Genomic DNA, 22,402 nt, shown 5'->3' on the forward strand with positions numbered 1-22,402 from the left:
GTTTTGAGTGAACGGAGCAAATTGCAGAATGAGACATGTTGATGATTACATTTATTTGGATTTTTAAAAAGTGTTATGTAAAACTGTGTGTGTGTGTGTGTGTGTGTGTGTGTATTTGACAGGCAGTGGAGCACAGTAGATAAGAACTCAGACTCTGGAGGGAGGAAAAGTGGAGCACAGTAGATAAGAACTCCGACAGACACTGGAGGGAGGAAGACAGCCTTGGTCCTTATCACAGCTCTACTATAATACTCTGTGTGAACTTGGGCAAGTGATTCAGCTTTTCTGTGCCTAGCTTCCTCGTCTTTCAAATGGGGATAATATTGGAACCATATTTACAAGGTTATGAGGATTAATATACATATTTATAAACACTTAGAATGGTAGGTGGCTCAAAATGCATGCTATACGGTTATTTGCAATTTTTGTCATTACTAATGATTGTTTTTAAAATGTCTGGAGAGATACGTCAGTAATGGTGTGAGGAAAAGGGCTTATGCTGGAAAATAGAAATTGGGCATGAATCAAAGTTAAGTTCAACTGCATAAGTAATGCATTGCTCTTTTGAGTTAAAAGAAAAAAGAATCAAGGAAGTATGATAACCCATGAAGGACTTGCAGAACTATTATAGAAAATGGGTATTTATTATACTATTCTTAATGCTTTTCTATATTTTTATAATCTTGAATAAAAAAGCAGCAGACACTGTCCTTGTTCATGGAATTACAATGGCAAAAAGGGATATCAATATGTAGCAGTACTTTAGATCTGCCCTATCCAATACAGTAACCATTAGCCACATGTGGCTACTGTTGTTTAAAATAGTTAAAATGAAATACAAATAAAAATTCAGTTCCTTGGTTGCAGTAGTTGCATCTCAAGAGCTTGGTAGCCACACATGGCTATTGGCTCCCATACTGGACAGCAAATGTAGGACACTTCTATCATCGCAGAAAGTTGTATTAGACAGCACTGTTCTGCAGCATACTTTACAGAAATGTGAGTATCTGAAACCCTCTATCACTCTTTTACACATCTGGCCCCAAATAATTCTGCTGTGGCCTACAAAGGGCATATACCCCCCAAATATTTTTTTTCACCCTTCTATTTGATATCACTAAGTCTTCCATCTTCTTAATCAGGAGACACTGAGAAAGTATCTTTCTCAAGGCTTCCGACAATAGTTGGCACAAAGATTGCAGAAGGTAATGACACTGGGGATGTACTCTGTTCAGCCCAGCTCTACTAAAGATGGTGAGTGACAGAACCTTTCTTCCAGGTTGTAGAAGGTTTCACCTGGCTGGAAAGCACATTACCTGTAAATTCAAAGGGGGAAAAGTGCTGATACCACACCTCACAAACTGGTTCCTATCCCAATTTCTTTCTGTTTGTTGTAGGTGAACTGCTCCTGTTTTCCAGTGTGATTGTCCTGCTCCAGGTGGTATACGGCTGCCCAGATAAGTGTCGCTGTCAGTCATCTACAAATTTTGTAGACTGCAGCCAGCAGGGTCTGGCCAAAATCCCTTCCCATTTACCTCCTCAGACTCGAACGCTGCATTTACAAGATAATCAGATACACCATCTTCCTGCTTTTGCATTTAGGTCAGTGCCATGGCTCATGACCCTAAACTTGTCCAACAATTCTCTTTCAAATCTGGCCCCTGGAGCTTTCCATGGGCTTCAGCACTTGCAGGTTTTAAATCTAACCCAGAATTCACTCCTTTCCCTGGAAAGCAGACTTTTCCATTCCCTCCCTCAGCTGAGGGAGCTTGATTTGTCATCAAACAACATAAGCCACCTTCCCACATCCCTGGGAGAGACTTGGGAGAACCTAACTATACTTGTGGTTCAACAAAACCAGCTTCAGCAGCTTGATCGAGCGCTCCTGGAATCCATGCCCAGTGTGAGGCTTTTACTTCTCAAGGACAACCTCTGGAAATGCAATTGCCACTTGCTCGGTCTTAAACTCTGGCTGGAGAAATTTGTCTATAAAGGTCAGTCATGTCTATTTGGAACCCCCCATCTGTGTGTTACCAGCCTAGGATGAATCTCATCTGTTCTCTGCATTAGAAAGAATGTGGAGGAGTGTGTAAGGGGTGGATTTGGGCTTTTACACATCGGTGCCATTTCACGGTATGGCAAAAGAGTCAAGTGAGTCATTAGAAGGTGTTTAAATTCAGGATCTAAATTAATCTACAAATATGTTGCATGGAGATAACTTTCACTTGTTTAATTAATACAACATGAAGTTACTTATCTGGGAGTATGCTGTTAAGGAGGACATTCAATCACCACCTGAATAACTGCTCAACCCCAAGTAACACCAATCTCTTATTATCAAGTGTGATCCAATTGTGGGTATGGTTATCTCTCTCTGGGATATTTTTCTCTCTTTGTCTGCTTCTACCCATTTGACAACTGTAATTCTTCTCTAAAATTGTCCTTTCTGCTTTAGCAAACACCACTGTCACTGAAATTGGGTGCAACAGGGCCTCTCTCTAAAGTAACTCACAATTTCTTTAACATGATGACAACAGCAAAGCAAGAGATCTCAGACTATTAAAGATGAGGGGCTCTGGAAACCACCCAGGGTTAGCAAACTACAGCCCCAGGGCCACAGCCCATCTCCCGTTTCTGTAAATAAAGTTTTATTGGAACACAGCCATGCCCATTCATTATATAATGAGTGAGTGGTTGCTTTGCACTATAAAAGCAGAGTAATTGTGACAGGGGCTGTATTGTCTATCTGGCCCTTTACAGAAAAGTCTGCCAACTCCTGTTGTCAATGGGCAACAGAGTCCCAGACAGGTTCAGTGACTTTTCCAAGATCACAGCGCAGAAGCCCAGGTGAGAACAGAATGCATGGCTTTCAGGTCTTGACCTGACATTCTTTCCTCCACTTCACAGTGCTTCTCTCTTCCTAGCTCTCAGCATGATTCGTGCATTCCTATATTTGAGTGCTTTTTGTATGCCAGGCACTGAGAAGATGGCAGTACCTAACCATCATAGAGATTCCATTCTGGTAGTAGAAACAGATGTTAAATAAGATGATAAATAAAGATACATGTTTAGAATAGCAGTTAGTGCTAAGAAACAATGAGGCAGGGGAAGGGGAGAGTGATAGAATGGGGGTCTCATTTTTGATAGGATGGATGGGAAGATGTCTCCAAGGAGGTGACATGGCTGAGCAGAGCCCAAAGACTGAGGAGGAATGAGCCATGAGATAATTGGGGGAAGGAACAGTGAGCACAAAGGGCTTCATGAGGGAGAAAACTTGGCTTGGCTGCAGGACAAAAAGAGGGACAAGACAGTGGCTAGTGCAGAGGAAGGGAGTGAGTGGACACAGACAAGACAACACGAATACTTGGGGGTCAGATCATGCAGCATTGTGCAGACAAGGCCAAGATGCTTGGACTTTAAGTGAGATGGAAAGCTCTTGAAGAGTTTTAGTCAAGGGAACAATAGGATCTGATTACAAGGTAAAAGGTCACTCTGCAGACTCTTGGGAGAACTGACCAAAGGCTGCAGCAGAAGAACCAGGAAGATGAGGGAGAAGGTGATTTCAGTCAGCCAGCGAAGATGATGGTGGCCCAAACCAGGGTGGTGAGACATGATCAATGCTGGGAGATACTTGGAATACTGAACTGAGAGATATTGCTAATGGGTTGGAGTGGGTGACTAAGAGAAGACCATAATTATGGGAAAGTCTATTTTGATGTGTCCTGCAGTGGTAACCAGGTAAATGGTGATGCCTTCAGCTGACAAGGGGCAAAGAGGGGACTGGCGGGAGTGAGTGAGTGTGTTGCGGAGGTGGTCAATTAGGACGTCGGCTTGGGGGCATGTCAAGTTTGAGATGTCCTGTACATATCCAGGGGGAGTGGTTGAGTTGGAGGTTGTATATTTAAGCCTGAAGCTCAGGAAGATGTTGGAGCTACAGACATGAATTAGGGAGTCAACAGTGTCTGCATGGTTGTAGCGGTTCTCAGCAGGAATGAGGTTAGGGTGAATACAACATGGGTTCAAAGCGTACGATATTGAATAAATCCTTCTCAACAATGTAATAGCAAATTACATAATCAACAACCAGTCGGCATTCAAGCCAACCAGCAACAGGAGCCACATACTATGGCAACATCTTTCTTATAAGAGGTTGCAAATAAAATTGTTTACATCTACAGATAAAGTGGCTTGAACTATTGTATTCTGGATTAAATCGTAAGCACAGGCCAGCCAACACAGAAAGGTAGTTTTCATTAAAGAACATTTCTTGATTTAAAAAAAAAAAAAGTTCCCAGGACTAGGGCACTGGAAGCAACCTGGGATGGGATGAATTCTGCCCTACTGTGCCACAAAGTTGCTGGTGGTCTTTGGGAAAATCAGTACACTTCACTAGCACTCAGTGTCACCACAGGGAAACTGACAGGTTTAATCCAGGGAGTTCCTACGGCCCATTTCGGTCCTCAGATTCTGTGACGCAGTTCAACACTCCGTCACAACAGAGCTGCATGAGTACAGATCATAGCTTTTCTTCAGAGGAAGGCAGAAATTGATTTGGGGTAATAAGACCTGGATGTCCCAACCTAACTAGGAAAAATCCAAATACGTGCCAAACACGGGAGACAGTCTGATTATAGATATATTCAATACAGGCAAAATAAGGGAACAGATATTAGTCAAGATCTTCTTTTAAAAAAAGATACAAAAACAAATGCAAACACTACAGGTATTAGGGCAGGCTAACTGACATAACAGACTAGCCCAGACTTTAGTTATATATGCAATAAAATCTGTTGCTCATTCATGTCAGAGTTAAAGGGAAATGGGGGCAGGGTCTGCATTCCATGCAGTCATTTAGGGACATAAGCCCCCTCCAGCTTGTGATGCCACCAACTTTATCACGTGGCTTCTAAGGTCATCCCCAAGTGGGAACAAAATGCATGGCAGATTACACTGGGGTTTATGGCCTGCAGGTGGCATTAATTGGTTCCATTGTCCAGAATTCAATCACATGGCCCCAGATAGACCACAAAAAGTGGGAAAATTTAGTCTTCCTGCTGGCCTAAGAGCAAAAAGATGTGCTTTGGTGAATACATAATAATATCTCCTCCACAGAAATATGCACACAGATTGTATGATTACTATTTATCTCTATTTACTAGTAAACAAGTCATCTTCACTTCATTAAACATTTACTCTGAGCTAGGCATTATGCTAAATACTTGACATATTTTATCCAACTGAGTCCTCAGAGCAATCTTGGGAAGTGAATTTTAATTATCCTCGTCTCCCACTTTCCAGATGAGCAAGCAGAGGCACAATGTGGTCAAGGGAGTTTTTCATGGCTGCACAGCTAAGTAATATTCAGACCCAAGATTTGAATCTAGTTTCTCCCAACACAGTGGTGAAGAGCTACCAGTGATCAGATAGAGAACAATGAGCGCTTGGCAAGCTGGAGCTTCTTGCATTGTCAGTGACATTAATCTAGAAGGATGTGGGACTCTCAAGCTGTAACCAGCAGATTTGACGAGGGGGTCATGGCCCATGAAATGGTGGAGAGTGGGAGTTGCATCCTGGCTGAGGATCACCTGCACAGGAGACCACAGAGCATTTGGCAGCCATAGCCCCTGCCTTCCAGCTATGTCCCAGGCTCCAGTCTCTGGGTCCAGAGACTGGCTCCCACCTTAATATTGAACAGCAGAAAGTCTGGAACTGGAGAAACACAGTTCTTAAGTCTGGGATGATTGGGTAAACCACCCTAGTCAAAGTGGAAGTCAGCTGATGAACCTGTCCATCCCCCTGGCAGGTGGTCTTGCTTCCCCTGATAGAAGTCTCCATGCTCTCTGGCTGGATTAAATATCACGACTACTTCTCAAAGCCCCATCACTTCATTTCTGTCTCTCTGACCCTTCTGTCTTGCAACCAACTTCCTGGCAGAGGCTCCTATGGTCAGGTGCAGAGGAATGAAATGGTCCATGAGGCAAGAATCCTCAATCTCAATGGCACTTTGGACTCATCTGAAGCAGCTGCTCTGAACCTCTGGCCTCATGAAAATCAGTGGCTCAAAAAAGGAAGAAATTCCCCTTTTATCTTTCTGCTTTAGGGTGAGGACTGTTTCCTCAAAGGATTGCTAGAGAAGCCAGGAGGAACCCAAGAGACTCTGGCGGTGGGTGATTCAGTTTTAAGCAGTGGCAACAAAAAGGACGTGGGTTGAATTTTGCCACTGCCACTCATCCTGGTGTGTTGGGGCCACCTGATAATCCTTGCACTGCAAGATAGGCCCTATCTACTTACAGGGCCACTTAGGACTTATCTTGTAGGCTTAGAGAGAGTAATTGTGAAAGCATTCCTAGAACTCTTAAGTGCCATGCAATGGAGGGTGCTAGTAATGTTGAAGTGATGCCCTCTGCATATGTCTTTCTGGTATAATTTCATAATTCACTTACAGTGTGTACTAAGAATCTCCTCCAATCTAACTTTGCTAACAGCAGTGCTAGTCTTTTCAGCTGGCCTAGGGGAGGTGCTTATGGCAGCCTGAGAGGGCCAAGGTGCAGGTCATGGGGCAGTTCTGTCCAGTCAAAAGGCTTCCTAGCAGACAGTGCCGAGGGCCATCCTGCCCACTCCTCTGACCTCACAACGCTCCTGACAGGAGGAGGTGGCGAGGCAGCGAGTGTAGTGGAAAAAACTTGGACTGAGCATGGAGAACTGGGTTTGGACGTTGTTTCATCCACTCATGACCTCTGTGAGTCTGGACAAGAGTTACCTACAGGAGTGGAGTATTAGGACTTATCTAACAGTGCTTTGTAAACCATCAAGTTGGATACAAACAGCATGTTTTCGTGGCAGAAAATTTAGTCAGCGAAGTGCATTTTCCCAAAGTCAAAGAGTAAATCAGTGGTCACACTAGACTAGACTTCAGTCTGCTAGCTCAGGGTTCTTTCTAGGAAAGAATGACCGACCACCCAAATTCCCCCTGACCAACAGCAGTCTACACACCTGAGGATATCAATCACCTTACAGGTAATGGAAACTGGGTTTAATAACCCAGTTTAATAATTGGAAAGTTCAGTACTCAAAGCCGTAAATGTTCTGAGGCCTGAGGAGACACATTCATGATACCTAATTCCAGGAACTAAACTTCCAGTATTGCCAAATCCACAGATCACTCCAAGACCACTCCACCTCTCCATTTGGCATCACTGAACAGTGTTGAGACACATAGGATCTTTATAATAAACACATAACATCACAACAATGCACATTTGTTTTATTTTTTCCTTAAATTTCAATGGGAATCTGGTACAAAAGTTTTCTTGTCTGTGGGGCTCACTAGGGCCGTGCGCGGCAGGAATGCAGTGGGCAGCTGTGCCTTCACTGTCAGCCCCCAGCACGCCTTCTTGTCAGCTTTTGCATTGTTTTCTCTGAGCATTTATAGAACACGAAGGTTACTGGGCTTCTAATGAATTCTTGGTCACAAGTAATTGCCAGTTTAGTGTGTGGCATTTTTAGTATTTAGCCAATTTAGGAATCCTAAAATCATAAAATATGGTTGTTAAATTCTTTGACTCCAGGATTAAAAAAAAAAAGGCACTTCATAAATTCCATCTGCCTAAGTTTTTGCAGGCAGAGGATTCTGGAACTCTGTTGTATCAAGGCTTTGTTATGTCCTTTGCTTTTGTTTTTTAAAGGGGGAATAACAGATGGCGTCATCTGTGAATCACCAGACACCTGGAAGGGAAAGGACCTCCTTAGGATCCCCCATGAGCTGTACCAGCCCTGCCCTCTTCCTGCTCCTGATCCAGTGTCCTCGCAGGCTCAGCGGCCCGGCTCTGCCCACGGTGTTGTCCTGAGGCCTCCTGAGAACCACAACGTGGGGGAGCGAGACCTCTTGGAGTGCGAGCTCAAACCCAAGCCAAGGCCGGCCAATCTGCGTCATGCCATTGCCACTGTCATCATCACTGGCGTTGTGTGTGGGATTGTGTGCCTCATGATGTTGGCAGCTGCCATTTATGGCTGCACCTATGCGGCAATCACAGCCCAGTACCATGGGGGACCCTTGGATCAAACCAATGATCCTGGGAAGGTGGAAGAAAAAGAGCGATTTGACAGCTCACCAGCCTGAGAGCTTTTGTCTCAAATAGGATTGGTCATTGCAGGCCAGAAGACAGTGTCTGAGTAGCGCTGATGTGTTTAATGTTAGTCTCATTTTGCTTTTGCCGAAAGACAAAAAAAAAAAAAGATGTGTCTGTAAAAAATATTTCTGGGGAGGAATTTATGTTGCGATTTTAAAAATACCATAGGCAAAATAGAGATGATACTTGTGCTCTGGGCCTGGGAAGTTATTACGATGATTCTATGTGGGGGTGAGACACACACAGAGAAAGGGAAGATGCCATCTCTTCCAGGTACTCTTCTGCGGATCAAGTGCCTTTTACAAAGCAACAGAAATTCAAACACACATGCCAATCAGCATTCCTGGGAGCTTTATGGTCCACTGGAAAACTGCCCAATTTTGAGTGCTTGGGAAGAGGCTGGTGATCTTACCCAAGGGGCATTGAATGCCTCTATAATTCAAGTTCATGCTAGATCAGTGATACTTTTAGATGTTGTATATGTTATATATTTAATGGAAGCATCCATTGGTTGGGAATTTCATAGCTTGCCACAAGAGTCAAACTCGATTTCATTTTCTAAATCAGAAAACCATTTGGGGCTTTCTAGGCCTCAGAGGAAGAGGAAGATTCCATGTCCGGATAATAGGACTCAGGCCCTGAGTCTGGGGAAGTTTTCTGATGCAAGGGTAAATAACATATAAACAAACACAAAGAGGATGGGGAGCCAGAATTTGGGGCAGATATTACCAAAAGGCCATATCCACCAAGGGATTGGAACCTTCCATTTAAAACTCTTACAGCAGGAATGAATTTAGGTTGGGCTGAGAGCGAGATAACGACTTTTGTGTATCTGTATCTGCATACATAGCGCACACAGCGCATAGAGTTGTACAACCACACCCACACATAAACATACTCTGAGCAATCGGTTTACCCACTAATGAAATGCAGCCGTGTCAGGGTGGAAGCCAGCAGCTGTTGTCCACCACCCAGATTGTCTACTCCCCAGACTGGGATAGGAGTAAGAAGCAAGACTGCAGAGAATGGGAATTACCAAAAGACTCAAGATAGGTGCCGGCAGCTATCCTCAATGTTATTTAGGCCATGGTTGTAAAAAATCAGGTGTGGCTGGCTTTACTCCACAGACATGGTCTGGAAGAGTTGCATGCAAAGTGAATTTTTGTAAATTGAATCATCATTTTAATGCAGTAGGGGAGCCGGGTATTTAAAGGAACCTTTCATGGAATCTTTCTGTAATAGAAATAATTGGCTCCAGATTTATGCATTTTGTAAATTTTGCATTTTCTCATGCTAGGTTTTCTTAAAGTGGAATCTACCTGTTCTCTCTCATGATGCTCACAGTCACCTGTTAGTATTAAAATCATTTTACACAAGAAGAGATGACAGAGAAGTTATGGACATGTTAAAAGCAGAGAATGGCAAATATAGGGCCAGCTGTCCCTCCAGAGGCCATGACAGACATTGCTAATCAATCCCAGCACTCTTCCTAGCTCAGCACCACAGATGCCTTCTTAAGACAGCACTACAGATGCCTTCTTAAGACAGCACTGTAGGCAACCAGAACTAATCAACTGGAGTTGGTTCAAAGGATAAAACCCATTTGCCATTCAGGGTACTGGCTCTACATTCACTCCTTCAGGCCATGTAATGATTGGTTTGGATCCTAAATCAGTAGTCCATTCTCTAACTGAAATGTGAATGGAAGGTTCACATGTGTATGGGATAGATGCAGGGAAATGGGTGAACCTACCACTTCCTACTGTGCAGGTCTCACACGAATAGACCTCTAATAATCACAGAGACAGTCTACACCTGCCATGGTGCTTCATAGCTAGTGTGGGCCCCACACACCCAGAGGCTAAAGATGGACCAGCTTTCTGGAGCAGCAATTTTGCTAGATGATTTTTCTAGGGGACAAAGTTTAAATTTGATGGTAATTTTTTTCTGAATATCAAAAGAAACTGAAATACCTTAAATTGTAGATCAAAGAAAGACCCCAAGGAAAGCCTGCTGACCCATCAGCTCTGTCCCAGGCCCTGGCACCTCCTCTCCATGGGCCACTCAGTGGACATGGCTCAATATCCTTCTTTATGGACGTCGTGACTACTTTCCAAGTGAAAAAACCTTTCTTTCCATGGCCCTGGACTGAGGATGCTTGGCCAAGAAGGCAGCGTGAGAAAGGAGTTTTACATGTTTTTATACCTTGTCCCAGTTTCACCAAATGTTTCCAGAGCTCACAGCGTGTACCGTGTACCGGACATAGTGCAAGGCGTTCTTGTGTACTCCTGACACCCACCCCATGAGCCACTTGAATGGATATTACGTTAGCTGAGAGCTACTGAGGTCAATAACGCATGCTTCATTTTACTGCAGTGATTTCAGTCTGCAAGTGCACTGGGCCCTGCCAGAGGTTTGGTGACAGTGGAGGTCAACCCAGTCCCCCTACCCACAGAGATTACATGAGGGAGTTTCTGATCCCCCACAGAAAACCCTGAACGTGACTAGAATCCTTGCTTGTCAACACTCATATCCTTTTAGATTTCTAAGTACAGATGATAACTCAGGCAAACAGGCTTCCTGCTTTATGGGCAGTCTTCAAGGAAAATGATTAAAATGATGCATACTTATATTCAGATTTCTATCTTTTGCCTACAGTCACCACAAACAGCAGTTGGCAATGAAAATAATTACTTACCCTGAAATGTCAACAGCTTCTCAGAACAGAAAAAAAATATAAATCAAATTGTTTAGATTAACAAATGCAGAGTTATCATTTGTTAATATGAGAAATGAAATGTTTTAACTGTAAAAAACATTGCAGATGAAAGACCCAATTTACAGGGTATTCTGTGAGAACCACAAATTATCTTTCACAACCACTACAGCTCATGAGGGGTAATTTGCAAACGCCTCATAGATTATTTTCAGCTGTTTATTGCTGCTGTCATATTCATAGATTCCCTTATAAAAATGTCCTTCTGTCATAGAAGCCTTGCTGAGGGTACACTGTGGACAAAAATCACGTTTAGTGTTGATTGTTTCTGAGAAAACTAAAAATATAGTTCTTCCGTCATATTTAGTAGAACAGTATGGCTACAGATGGGTGATTTTTGACTTGCCAGGGATCGTAAATTCACAGATATTGTAGCTGTCTGTAGTGAGGCATAAAAAAAGGGGGCATGAAGAATGTACTCTGCCATAGAGATTTCGGAGAAGGAAGACCTAGAAGACCTTTAGATCTGAAAAGCTTTTACAAATAAGGCAAATATCCCTGACCCTGCAGGAAGAATCTTTTGCTTAAGGTTATAAAATGCCAGTGGATTACTAAGGGTTTCATTTTTCCTTATAAAAATGGCAAGACTAAAAAGTGATGCACACACAGATTTCTTCCTGAAGGTTTGTGCAAATCAAATCTCCTTGCTTGAGTTAACCAAGTACCCCTGAAACAAGACACCTTTATCTTAGATCCTAAATATCAAAGGAAGTGGTTAAACTAATTTCTAAAATTATCGGTAGCACACATTCACATAATTATCCAACAACTGTTAGAAACCTGTAACTTTCTATTGCAGGTCAGGAAATTACTGTTTCCAGTTTGGGAAAACCCATCCGTGTATCCATTGCTAAATGTTATTGACAGAAACCTACACAAAATGATATTCCAACTCCACATGGCATCGCTGGGCTATGATCTGCATGCATGACTTTAGGGAACCATCCTGTTTGCTGTTTTGATTAAAATGCTTTATTTTTTAGACTCAAATTGCAATGCGGTCTCCAAGAAACCCCTACCCCATTCAGAGAAGCAGCTGCCTAATCAATCACTTCCCTTTCAGATTCTTTTTTTAATTTTTATTTATTTTTACTGATATATAATCCCTTTCAGATTCTTAACTGGACTACTCATATCTACGTTTTACTCCAATGACACTGAATATTCATTTGGGTGGATAGGATAGGATGCCAGCCAGCTACAAAGGCCCATCAAGAAGATGTCGATAACGAATCAGAGGACTGGGGATCTGAGAAGGGTCTTAGAGAGCATTTAGTCCAGGTCTGGAGAATTTCAGAATAGCTGCCATCAGCCTTTCTATCCATTGCAGACATTGCTAATAGATCATGACAAAGTTATCTGCTGAGCCCAGACAAGGCCTCAGAATTTTTTTTTTATATCTATTTTCCAGGTACCCACTACTGATCAATTGGAGTTGACATAAGAGATTAAACCTATTTGTTACTCTGATATAGTTCCATGTCCTTATTTTACAGAGGAAATGGAAGCATCGAAAGGAAAGCAACATTACAGAAGTCATGCACAGAATTTACTGCAGGCTTATAAATGCAGTTGCAGGAGATGGGGTTAGCATAGATAACACAACATGATCCTCACCATTCTTTGTTCATTTTGTGGTGAATCACAATATCAAAGCTATGACATCATTATGCCAAGTATTTGGATAAGGGCAATTAAAACACCATTATCAGCATTTATTGAGCACCCAATTTCGTGCCATATATTTTCCAAGCATAATACTTAATTTTCTCTAAGCCTCATAGTAACCAAAACACGTAGGTATTGTACTGCCACATTACATATGAAGACACAGACGGCTTAGGTAATTTGCTCAACGTCACACCACTAGTAAATGGTGGAGTGGGAATCTGGATGTAAGTCTTCCCAAGGCCAACACCCAGGCACTTTTCAGGACCTGACAGGTTCGAAGAAGTCAGAGTTAGGATCCTTTCCTGGCACTGCCAACACTTACCTTAAAGCATGGCAAGGCAAAGAAACCCAACCACCAACCAGTAGGACACTGCCAGAGCTCTGGTCCTACCAAAACCAGGAGGACAGCTGAAGGAGCCAAGGCACAATGGGGAAATAAGAACCCTTTCATCATCTATGGCTCTGCTGGGCTGGAACAGGCAGTCTCCGAATGAGAGGGGAAGAAACTCAGTCATACTCTCTTGAAATTATTTGAGAAAAGTGGCAAATTTAGAGTCTAGATTAAGATGCTAGCCAATAAGTATTTCCCATTGAAATACTCATTAATACACAGAAGAGGAGAAAAGTTATGAGGGCCCCGGAAATTAGGAATACTGCTCAAGGATAGCTAAGTCTCCAGGAGGAATATCTACTATCTAAAGCAGAAGTGCAGCCTTGGCAACATGGTAAAATCTCGTTTCCACAAAAAATGCGAAAATTAATCAGATGTGGTGGCGCATGCCTATGATCCCAGCTACACAGGAGGCTGAGGAGGGAGGATTGCTTGAGTTCAAGAGATCAAGGCTGCGGTGATTCACTCCAGTCACTGCACTCCAGTCTGAGTGACTGAGTGACATCCTGTCTCAAAAAAACAACACAAAACAGAGCAGAGGTGTGACCTTGAAACAGATGAGTGGGGTGTCAAGGATGAGAGCAATAGTCTGTATAGCCCATCCTATGCTGATATGCCTTCCACTGAGACCCTGAGTTTAAAAAAAAATCAGAGAGAAATCATGCTTTCCTGTACGTAGGGTAACTGAGGACATTTAACTTCTACAATACCTCCCATTGAGACCCCACTGTCTTCATTTATTAAAGATGAAGACTGTCTACAACGTGGCATATAGGAGGATGTTCTCCTTTTCCAACCATTAAGACTAAAGGAGTGAACAAGAAATATAAAATATCTGTCCCATGAAACTTAACATCTAGCAGAGGAAGAAGATAAAGAAATACAAATCATATCAGGTGGTGAACAAGCAGATGTGAGGAGGAGAGAATGCTGGGGATATGGAAGAGGAAGAGTTTTTATTTTACATGTGGTGATCAGGAAGGTCCCTGCTGAGAAAATATTTGAGGAGAGACCTGAAGGAAATGATGGAACCAGTGGTGAAGGTATCTGGAGGAAAAACGTCCCATGGAAAAGGCATGGCAGGTGCAAAGGCCCTGAGGTAGCGGCAAGGTTGGTGTGACTGAAGAACAAGGAGGTAGTGTGGCTGTGGTTGAGTGGGCAAAGGGGAAGTAGAAGGAGCTGAGATTAGAGGGTCATAGGGGTCAAATCATGTAGGACTTACAGGTTGTGGCAGGTGCTTTTAGGATAACTCTCAATGATTCTTGCCTCCTGGTACTCATGCTCTCTCCTCGACTGTGGGCTGGACCTAGTGACTTGCTTCAAACAAACAGAATATGGGAAAAGTAATAAGATATCCATTCCAAGATTAAGTTACAAAAACCTCTGGTTTCTATCTTGCTCACGCTCTCTTGCTTGTCCTGTTCAAAGTAAACTAGCTCACTATGAGCTACCCTACGAAGAAGCCTATGTGGCAAGGAGGTAAGAGAGGTCTTGGCCAACAATTACTGAGGAACTGAGTCTCTATGCCCAACAAACCACGAGGAGCTAACTGAATCCTGCTAATGATCTCATGAGTGACGGTGAAAGCATTTCCTCTGTTGAGCCTTCAGATGAGTCCGCAACCCTCAACAACACTTTCATTTCGGCCTCATGGAAGATCCTGAGCCAGAGGACTCAGCTAAGCTGCACCCAGAGTCCTGACTCATAGATGCTGTACAATAGTAAATGTCTGTAGCTTTAAGGCATTAAGCTTTGGCATAAGATAACTCATACATGGACCTCTGTGAGAATTTTGGCTTTTAACTCTGAGTAAAGTGAGAAGTCAATAGAGAGTTTTGGATAGAAGAGTGACATGATATTACTTATCTTTAACATGATTTCTGTGGCTCACACGAAGAATAAAATGAAGAGGCGAAGGTTGGGAGAAGACAGGGGAAGCAGTAGAAGCTGCTGCTTCTACAACAATCCAAGGTAGAGATGAAAGTGGAGCGGCCCACTGAGGGAACGGTGGAAGTGCTGAGAAGTGGTCAGACTCTGTACATAACTGAAAGAAATAACAGGATTTATAGGCAGATTGGTTGCAGGTAGGAGGAAAAGGAAAGAGTCAAGAATGACTTCCAGATCCTGATTCAAAGCTAGGCACAGGGGTACATGCCTGTAGTTCCAGCTGCTCATGAGGCTGAGGCAGGAGGATCACTAGAGCCCAGGAGTTCAAGACCAGTCTGGGGAAAAACGTGTGACCCCCATCTCTTTAAAAAAAAAAAAAAAAAAAAGACAATGACGAAGAAGGAAGAGGAGGAGGAAGAGGAGGAGGAAGAAGAGGAGGAGGAGAGGGGGGAGGGGGAAGGGAAGAAGAAGAGGAAGAGGAAGAAGAGAAAAAGAAGAGGAAGAAGATCCTGATTCAAACAAATTGTAAAAAACAAATGACATTTTTGAGACAACCAGAATTTACATTCTGACTAGGTAATAGATTTAGGAATTATTTTTAGGTAATTGTATTGCTATATTAAAATACAAAGAAGTCCTTATCTTTTAAAGATGTAGGCTGACGTATTTATGAATGAAACAATGTAATCACTAAGATTTGATTTAAAATAATATGGGAGAGGTGGTTGTGGATTGGCAAATTGAAGGACACAGTGGCCAAGGGTTGATGGCTACTGGGATTGGGCACAAGATACGTGGAATTTCATTGTATTTTTTCCTGTCTACTTTTGAGTACAGTCAATATTATCCAAGATGACATGCTTTTTTAAAAAAAAGAAATGAATGACTCCAAAGGTTTTGGATTAACTAGAAAATGAGAATTATTGAGTTGGATTTTAAATTATCAAGGCTATGGAGAAAGGGTGGAGGGGGAGGGTGTGAATGCAATCAGGACTTCAGCCTGGCATCTATTGAATTTGATAGGCCTATTGGAGAAAGAGTAGAGACACTGAATAGGCAAGTAAGGTCAAGTAAGAGAAGTGTGGCTTGGGAATCACCAGTTTATGAATAGTGTTCAAAGCGTTGAGAGTAAATAGGAGCACAGGTGGAGAACCCCGGGGCCCTCCAACATTTACCAGTCAGGGAGATGAGTGAATCAGCAAACGAGACCTAGGAGGGTTGGACAGTGAGGTCAGCTAAGAACCAAGTAAAGGGAAACTTCAAGGAGAAAGTGATCAACATGGTGAAGCACTGCTAAAAGGCCAAAACAAAAGAACAATGGAAGTTACTGAAATTACTGGTGACCTTCATGAGGAATATTTCATTGTGGAGTGGGTTCCAGAGAAAATGGGAAACAGCAAGGGAGAGGAGCATACAGCATAAACGAATGAGTAATGCATCACACAAATAAAATAATGTAACAATACTTTTGACTTAAAAACCTGACTATATCATAAAATCTGAAAGTTGGTGGAAGAATAGTAAAGCATATACTATGACCATACACGATGTTTTCATTCTGAAATTTTATTTTGAAAGACAATTACCTACTACCATCTGCCTGAGCTGTGTCATGTATAATTGTGTACTTTGGCTTTGAGGTGAGAATGACATTCAGGCATTGATCCTAACTTCCTGCAGATCTTCTCACCCAGAAGAGAACCCAGGAGTTCTTGGTAAATGCAAACTTTGGGAGACATTGGGAATAAAAAGCCTTGGATAAGCACTGTCCCTTTCCCACCAGAGACTGATCAAAGCATTTTCCTCAGGCAAGAAAGTCCACGTACTGGACTTTCAGTCAAGTCAAAGGGTTTAGCCAGGGTGTCCAATCTTTTGGCTTCCGTGGGCCACGTTGGAAGAAGAAGAATTGTCTTCTTCACCATGTTGATCACTTTCTCCTTGAAGTCTCCCTTTACTTGGTTCTTAGTTGACCTCACTGTCCAACCCTCCTAGGTCTCATTTGCTGATTCACTCATCTCCCTGACTTGTAAATGTTGCAGGGCCTGAGGGTTCTCCACCTGTGCCGCACATAAAATATACTAACACTAATGATAGGCGATGAGCCAAAAAAAAAAAAAAAAATCACAAAAAAATCTCATAATGTTTTAAGAAAGTTTACCAATTTGTGTTGAGCTGCATTTGAAGCTGCACAGCCCACGGGCCGCAGATTGGACAAGCTTGGACTCTTCTGCTGCAGATTCTGCTCATGCCCGTCCCTTTCTTCCCAGGGGAGGGAAATTCATGTCAGCTCCTCTATCCTCTGTGGGCCCTTTACTTAGCATGAGTCATATATATTCTAGTCTTAACTGAGATCAAAATCCCAACAAGGTCACTAGGAGATTTGCCTGGATAAAGGCGGTTAAATAAATCCCCAAATCTCTCATGAGCCATGTTGGAAAAAAAAAAAAAATCCCATAAACTGTTTTCCACCAAAGCATGTGAGGGCATTTTCAATGTCCTACCAAGCATTATGCTGATTGCACTGTTCAGAGATTTATAAGCTACAGTGAAGATTAACTAAATCACCGTCTTGACTTACAATGAAAACATATATTTTTAGAAAGCTTAGGATCTTTGATTGGAATTTCTGTGTAACCACACAGACAAAAACATTAGGCACTACCGATGGACAACCTCTGATACACGAAGCTCTGTCTTCAGCTCCACTTACATAACCTCTGATTTAAATATCTACTTCATTTTTATAGAAACATGTTGAAATAGGTGAGTGAACAAATCAGCCTTTTTCGTTGTTCTTTTAAATAGACAATGTGACATATTTTCATGTGAAGTTGGGTTTGGCAAGCTTTTTCTGTGAAGGAGCAGGTAGTGGATATTTTTGGCTTTGCAGTTTCTATGGTCTCTATCCCTCCATCTACTCAGATCTGCCATTTTAGCAAGAAGGTATTCACAGACAATATGGGCATGGCTGCATTTCAATACCACTTTGTCTACAAAAACAGGCAGTGGAGAGCTCACCAGATTTTCTTGCCTTTTCTCTTTTGTTTTGAGACAGGGTCTCACTCTGTCACCCAGGCTGGAGTACAATGGCACAATCTCGGCTCACTGCAGCCTTGACCTTCCTGGCTCAAGCTATCCTCCCACCTCAGCCTCCTGAATAACTGGGACTACAGGTGCCTACCAGCCTGCTCAGCTAATTTTTGTATTTTCTTGTAGAGGTGGTGTTTCACCATGTTGCCCAGGCTGGTCTTGAACTCCTAGGTTCAAGCAATCTACCTGACTCAGCCTCCCAAAGTGTTGGGATTACAGGCGTGAGCCACCACACCCGGCCTGACAAGGTATTTATATCCAGAATATATGAACAACTCTTACAGCTCAAGAATATGAAGACAACCTAATTTAATTTAAATATGGGCAAGGATCTGAATAGACCTTTCTCTAAAGAAAATATACAAATGGCAAGTAAGCACATGAAAAGATGCTAAGTCCTTAGGGAAATGGAAATCACTTCACACCCACTAGGATGACTAAAATAAAAAAGACAGTATTAGAAAGGATGTAGAAAAATTGGAATATTCATATGTTGCTGGTGGTGTTGTCAAATGGTGCAGCCACTTTGGAAAACAGTTTTGCAGTTCTTCAAAATACCAAACATAGAGTTACCATATGACCCAACAATTCTACTTTTAGGTATGTACCCAAGAGAATATAAAAACATAGGCCTGCTCAGAAACATGTACATGGATGCTCATATCAACATTACTAACAGCTAAAAAAGCATCCATCAACTTACGAATGGATGTGCTAAATGTTGTCTGTCCATACAAAGGAATATTATATGGCAATTTAAAAATGAAGTACTGATACAGGCTACAATGTGGATGGATCATAAAAACATTATGTTAAATGAAGGAAACTGGTCACAAAAGGGCACATATTACATGATTCCATTTATCTAGAATGTCCAAAAATAGACAAATCCATAGAGAAAGTACATGAGTGGTTTCCTAGAGCTATAGTTTGTGAACCTCAGCTCTGAGGCACAGGTATGTGAAAGTGTGAGTTTCAAAGTTTTAATACAAAAGTTTTAATACAAAAGTTTCAAAGTTTTAATACAAAACATATCAAGATATTATTAATATAATATGCAAGTTTTCAGAAAAAATAACATAATACAGGAAACAGCACTGACTAGTGAGCAGTAGTGGGCGTAACATATGGTAATTCTTAACGAAGAAAGCAACAATAATAATTTAGCAGCTAATGATTATTACCAACCCAGATGTAAGCATTTACCAAAAACTTTATATACATAAAAACTTATTTATTTCTCTCAACAGGAATCAGACACTCCCCTAAAAGCAAGACTGAATCTGGGTATGAGACATATTCCAATATTGGTTAATTCCTTTCCTTTTCTCTGGTGGTACAATAAATGTCCACCTTTTAAAAATGAGGCTATTAGAGATCCAACCTCCGCACCAAACAACCTCCTCTTGCACATGTGAAAAGGAAGGCACAGGGGTGAGGCCTGGGGAAGGGGATGGCCTGTGCTCACTCATAAATACTCAGTTCACACTGTCTTTTATGTCCACATCCCACCATGACCTCTAAAAGAAGTGGCTTAACTTGCTGATTTAGAACACACAAGCAGGTATGAGGATGTCTCACCCCAAAATTCTGCTGCTCATTTTTGAGTGGAGGGCGCGTCGGAGCTTTGAGTTTAGAAAGGGACAGAAACTCTTGGAGCAAGTGTCCTGGAGAGTGAGCACAGAGGATCCGGTTTCTTAAAACTCTGGGCTATTTTTATTCCTGGGGCAATAATCCTCAACATGCCCTTGTCACCGGCTACTGTGTGATATGCAGAGCAGCTGCTCTAATGTCCAGCTCTCACTCTCAAACTCTGCTGTAGACTTTAAATAAAGTGTGACCTATAGCTACATCACTAACCCATTTCTATAAAGTTTGCTGTTGTCAGTCCCACCGGCTTAGACCTGCTTCTGTCCCTGCATAGTACTCATTTGTTAGCTTCATAAAAATGTCAAACATATAAAAAGTCCCACCTCATAGATGACATTCAGAGCGAAGACTTGCCTTGGGTTTCCCACTTTCCCTGGGTCAGCTACCCACCTACTCATCAGCTCTGGTTGTAGAACCTGGTAACTACCCCCAAAATCCAAGAGACTCACTCAGGTCTCACAGCACCCACGTGGAACATGGACACATGGATGAAGAATCTCATTCCAGGTTACTGGAGGCGTTAGTTCCCATTGCGTGGAATGCTCTTCCTATATATCTTTGCATGATGACTGCAGACTGCGTCTCATGATTCAGACCTCCATTCATGTCACCTCATCAGGGAGGCCTTCTAGAACCACCCCCAACCTGGAAAGGCACTGCCCCACCACATACCCATGTGCACATGGCTGCGCACTTCCTCTCCCCTTTGCCACTGCCAACCACATTTCATCTCCTAATCCTGCTCCATTTCTAGAGAGCATTTACCACTACTAGAAATCCATCCATCCATCCATCCTTCCTTCCTTCCTTCCTTCCATTTCTTCCCTTCCTTCCCTTCCTTTCTCTCATTCCTGCAATACTTGTCTGTACCTGCCACACAAATGGAAGCTCTCCATTGGCAGCAACTTGGCCATGCTCAGCATTCTCAGAGGGTGCTGCAGCATTTGTGTGGAACAATTCTTCACTGGGAAGCTGTCATCCCAGTCTCTGGACATCGATGCCAACAGTGCCCTTGTGATCAATTGACAATCCCCCGACACCCTCCACGGTGCCTTCTGGGGTACTTGTTCACAGCTGTATCCCCAGCACTAGGAACATTGTAGGTGTAATATATATATTTATTGAATGAGTTAATTAAAATAAAGAAATGAATCAAGATTGTTAGTCTATAAGGAAAAACACTGAATTTGAAAGCAGTGAGTTGAAGTTTACCTGTCAGTTTAACCCAACAGTTCTCAATCTCAGCACTACTGACATGTGAACCAGATAATTCTTTGTTGTGGAGGCTGACCTGTGCTTTGCAAGATGTTTAGCACCATTCCTGACCTCTACCCATGAGATGCCAGTAGCACCCTCCTAACCAGTAGTGCCAATCAAAAATGTTTTTTGATGGTGCCAAATGTCCCCTGGTGGCAAAACCGCCCCTGGCTGGAAACTACTAGTTTAATCAGTAAGTTTTCATTTTTGCCAAAATAAAATAGTTCCTTTGCTCAGATTTTAAAAACTAGAGGTTTATCCAGGCAGACTTGATACATACTTTCTGACATACTAGTTAACTCCTACATACCAAACATGTGAGATCCCACCAAAGGAATGTTGACAAGTTAAATCTTTGCCTAGAACATTTTGCCAGCATTATTCACCTAACTCTAATGAAGGGCCCATAGCAAATACTGTGTTCAGATTAAATACCACATACTTGGCAACAGTTAATGATCACTGATGTTAATCAATCCCTTTCCTAATTAGCTGGTTAAATGGGATCTTCCCCTTCATTAGACTGCCCTGAGTTATGCAAATGAGACCACATAACCCACATTTTCAAATTTCTCCAATGACAGATCTAAAGTGTTCTGTGTTTCTTGCAAATCAACTCCCAAACTTACTAAAATTCATTGAATTTTATAATTTAAAAAGATATATAAATCATACCTCAATAAAGCTGTTTAAAAAGAGCAGTTTCTAAAAGAAACCAATGTCTCTCGTGTCTATACTCCTTTTTTTCTGCTGATGTGATCAGATTAGCTATTCTAAGCATCACCTTAGATGCCTGGACCTCAGAAAAGACATCTACTGATGCAGAGATAACTACTGGGCCAACAAGGTTGCTTTTGGGATGGGACACAAAACAATTTTCTATTCCTTAAAATATTCATATTGATCAATATCATATTACTATAGTATGGACTGGAGTTTTAGCTACTGAGTGATTATCTGTCTTAGAGTTTTAGTCAAGTACTATGTTTCCACTATCTGGTCAATAAATATGTACCTACCTATATAGAAGGTGAAAATGAAGCCTGTCTTCCTTGAATCATTTATTTATCCAGTATCTCTCCCATATGGACCGTATGTTAGCCCTTGTACTTGGCACTGGGAATAAAAAAAAATTGGGTCTTTGCCCTTAAAGAGTTCAAAACTATCTAAGAAATCAAAATGAAACATTTTTAGGAGCAATTTTAGATTTTGGTATGTTAAAAGGTACACTTTAAAGCAAGTGCACACAATTCATATTTCATTATTTAATATTTTAAACATCTCTAGAAGTCTGAAATCGTTAACAAATATTGGGATTCAGTATCTTGTATTTGTCAGAGGGAGGGTCTAGAAGATAAACAGGGAAGTCAGACAAACAATTTGAGGAGGGGAAGAAGTCTCCTGCAGGGCCACACCTTCCATCTTGCTTCAATTCTGCCTCCCTGCATTTCTTCTTACCAGGTCATTTCTACCCTGATACGGTAGATGCAGTGCCTATGACTGCTGGACTAGTGGGCCAGGTCTCTCCAGGGAGAACAAAGTAAAGAATCA

At 42.0% G+C, this 22,402-nt stretch overlaps 2 protein-coding genes across 6 annotated transcripts in view; one reads left to right on the forward strand and one right to left on the reverse strand.

The window, feature by feature from the left end:
* CACNA2D3 (calcium voltage-gated channel auxiliary subunit alpha2delta 3) overlaps positions 1–22,402 on the reverse strand; it is a 959,332-nt gene that overhangs the window by 156,447 nt on the left and 780,483 nt on the right. The gene's annotated exons all lie outside the window — the stretch shown is intronic.
* Positions 1,229–8,888, forward strand: LRTM1 (leucine rich repeats and transmembrane domains 1). The gene is made up of 2 exons (XM_055273835.2): positions 1,229–1,994; positions 7,686–8,888. Exons 1-2 carry the CDS (start codon positions 1,619–1,621, stop codon positions 8,117–8,119), a joined length of 810 nt encoding a protein of 269 aa, XP_055129810.2. The 5' UTR covers positions 1,229–1,618; the 3' UTR covers positions 8,120–8,888.

Source organism: Symphalangus syndactylus, chromosome 1 (genome assembly GCF_028878055.3).
Source record: "Symphalangus syndactylus isolate Jambi chromosome 1, NHGRI_mSymSyn1-v2.1_pri, whole genome shotgun sequence".
NCBI classification, from domain to species: domain Eukaryota; kingdom Metazoa; phylum Chordata; class Mammalia; order Primates; family Hylobatidae; genus Symphalangus; species Symphalangus syndactylus.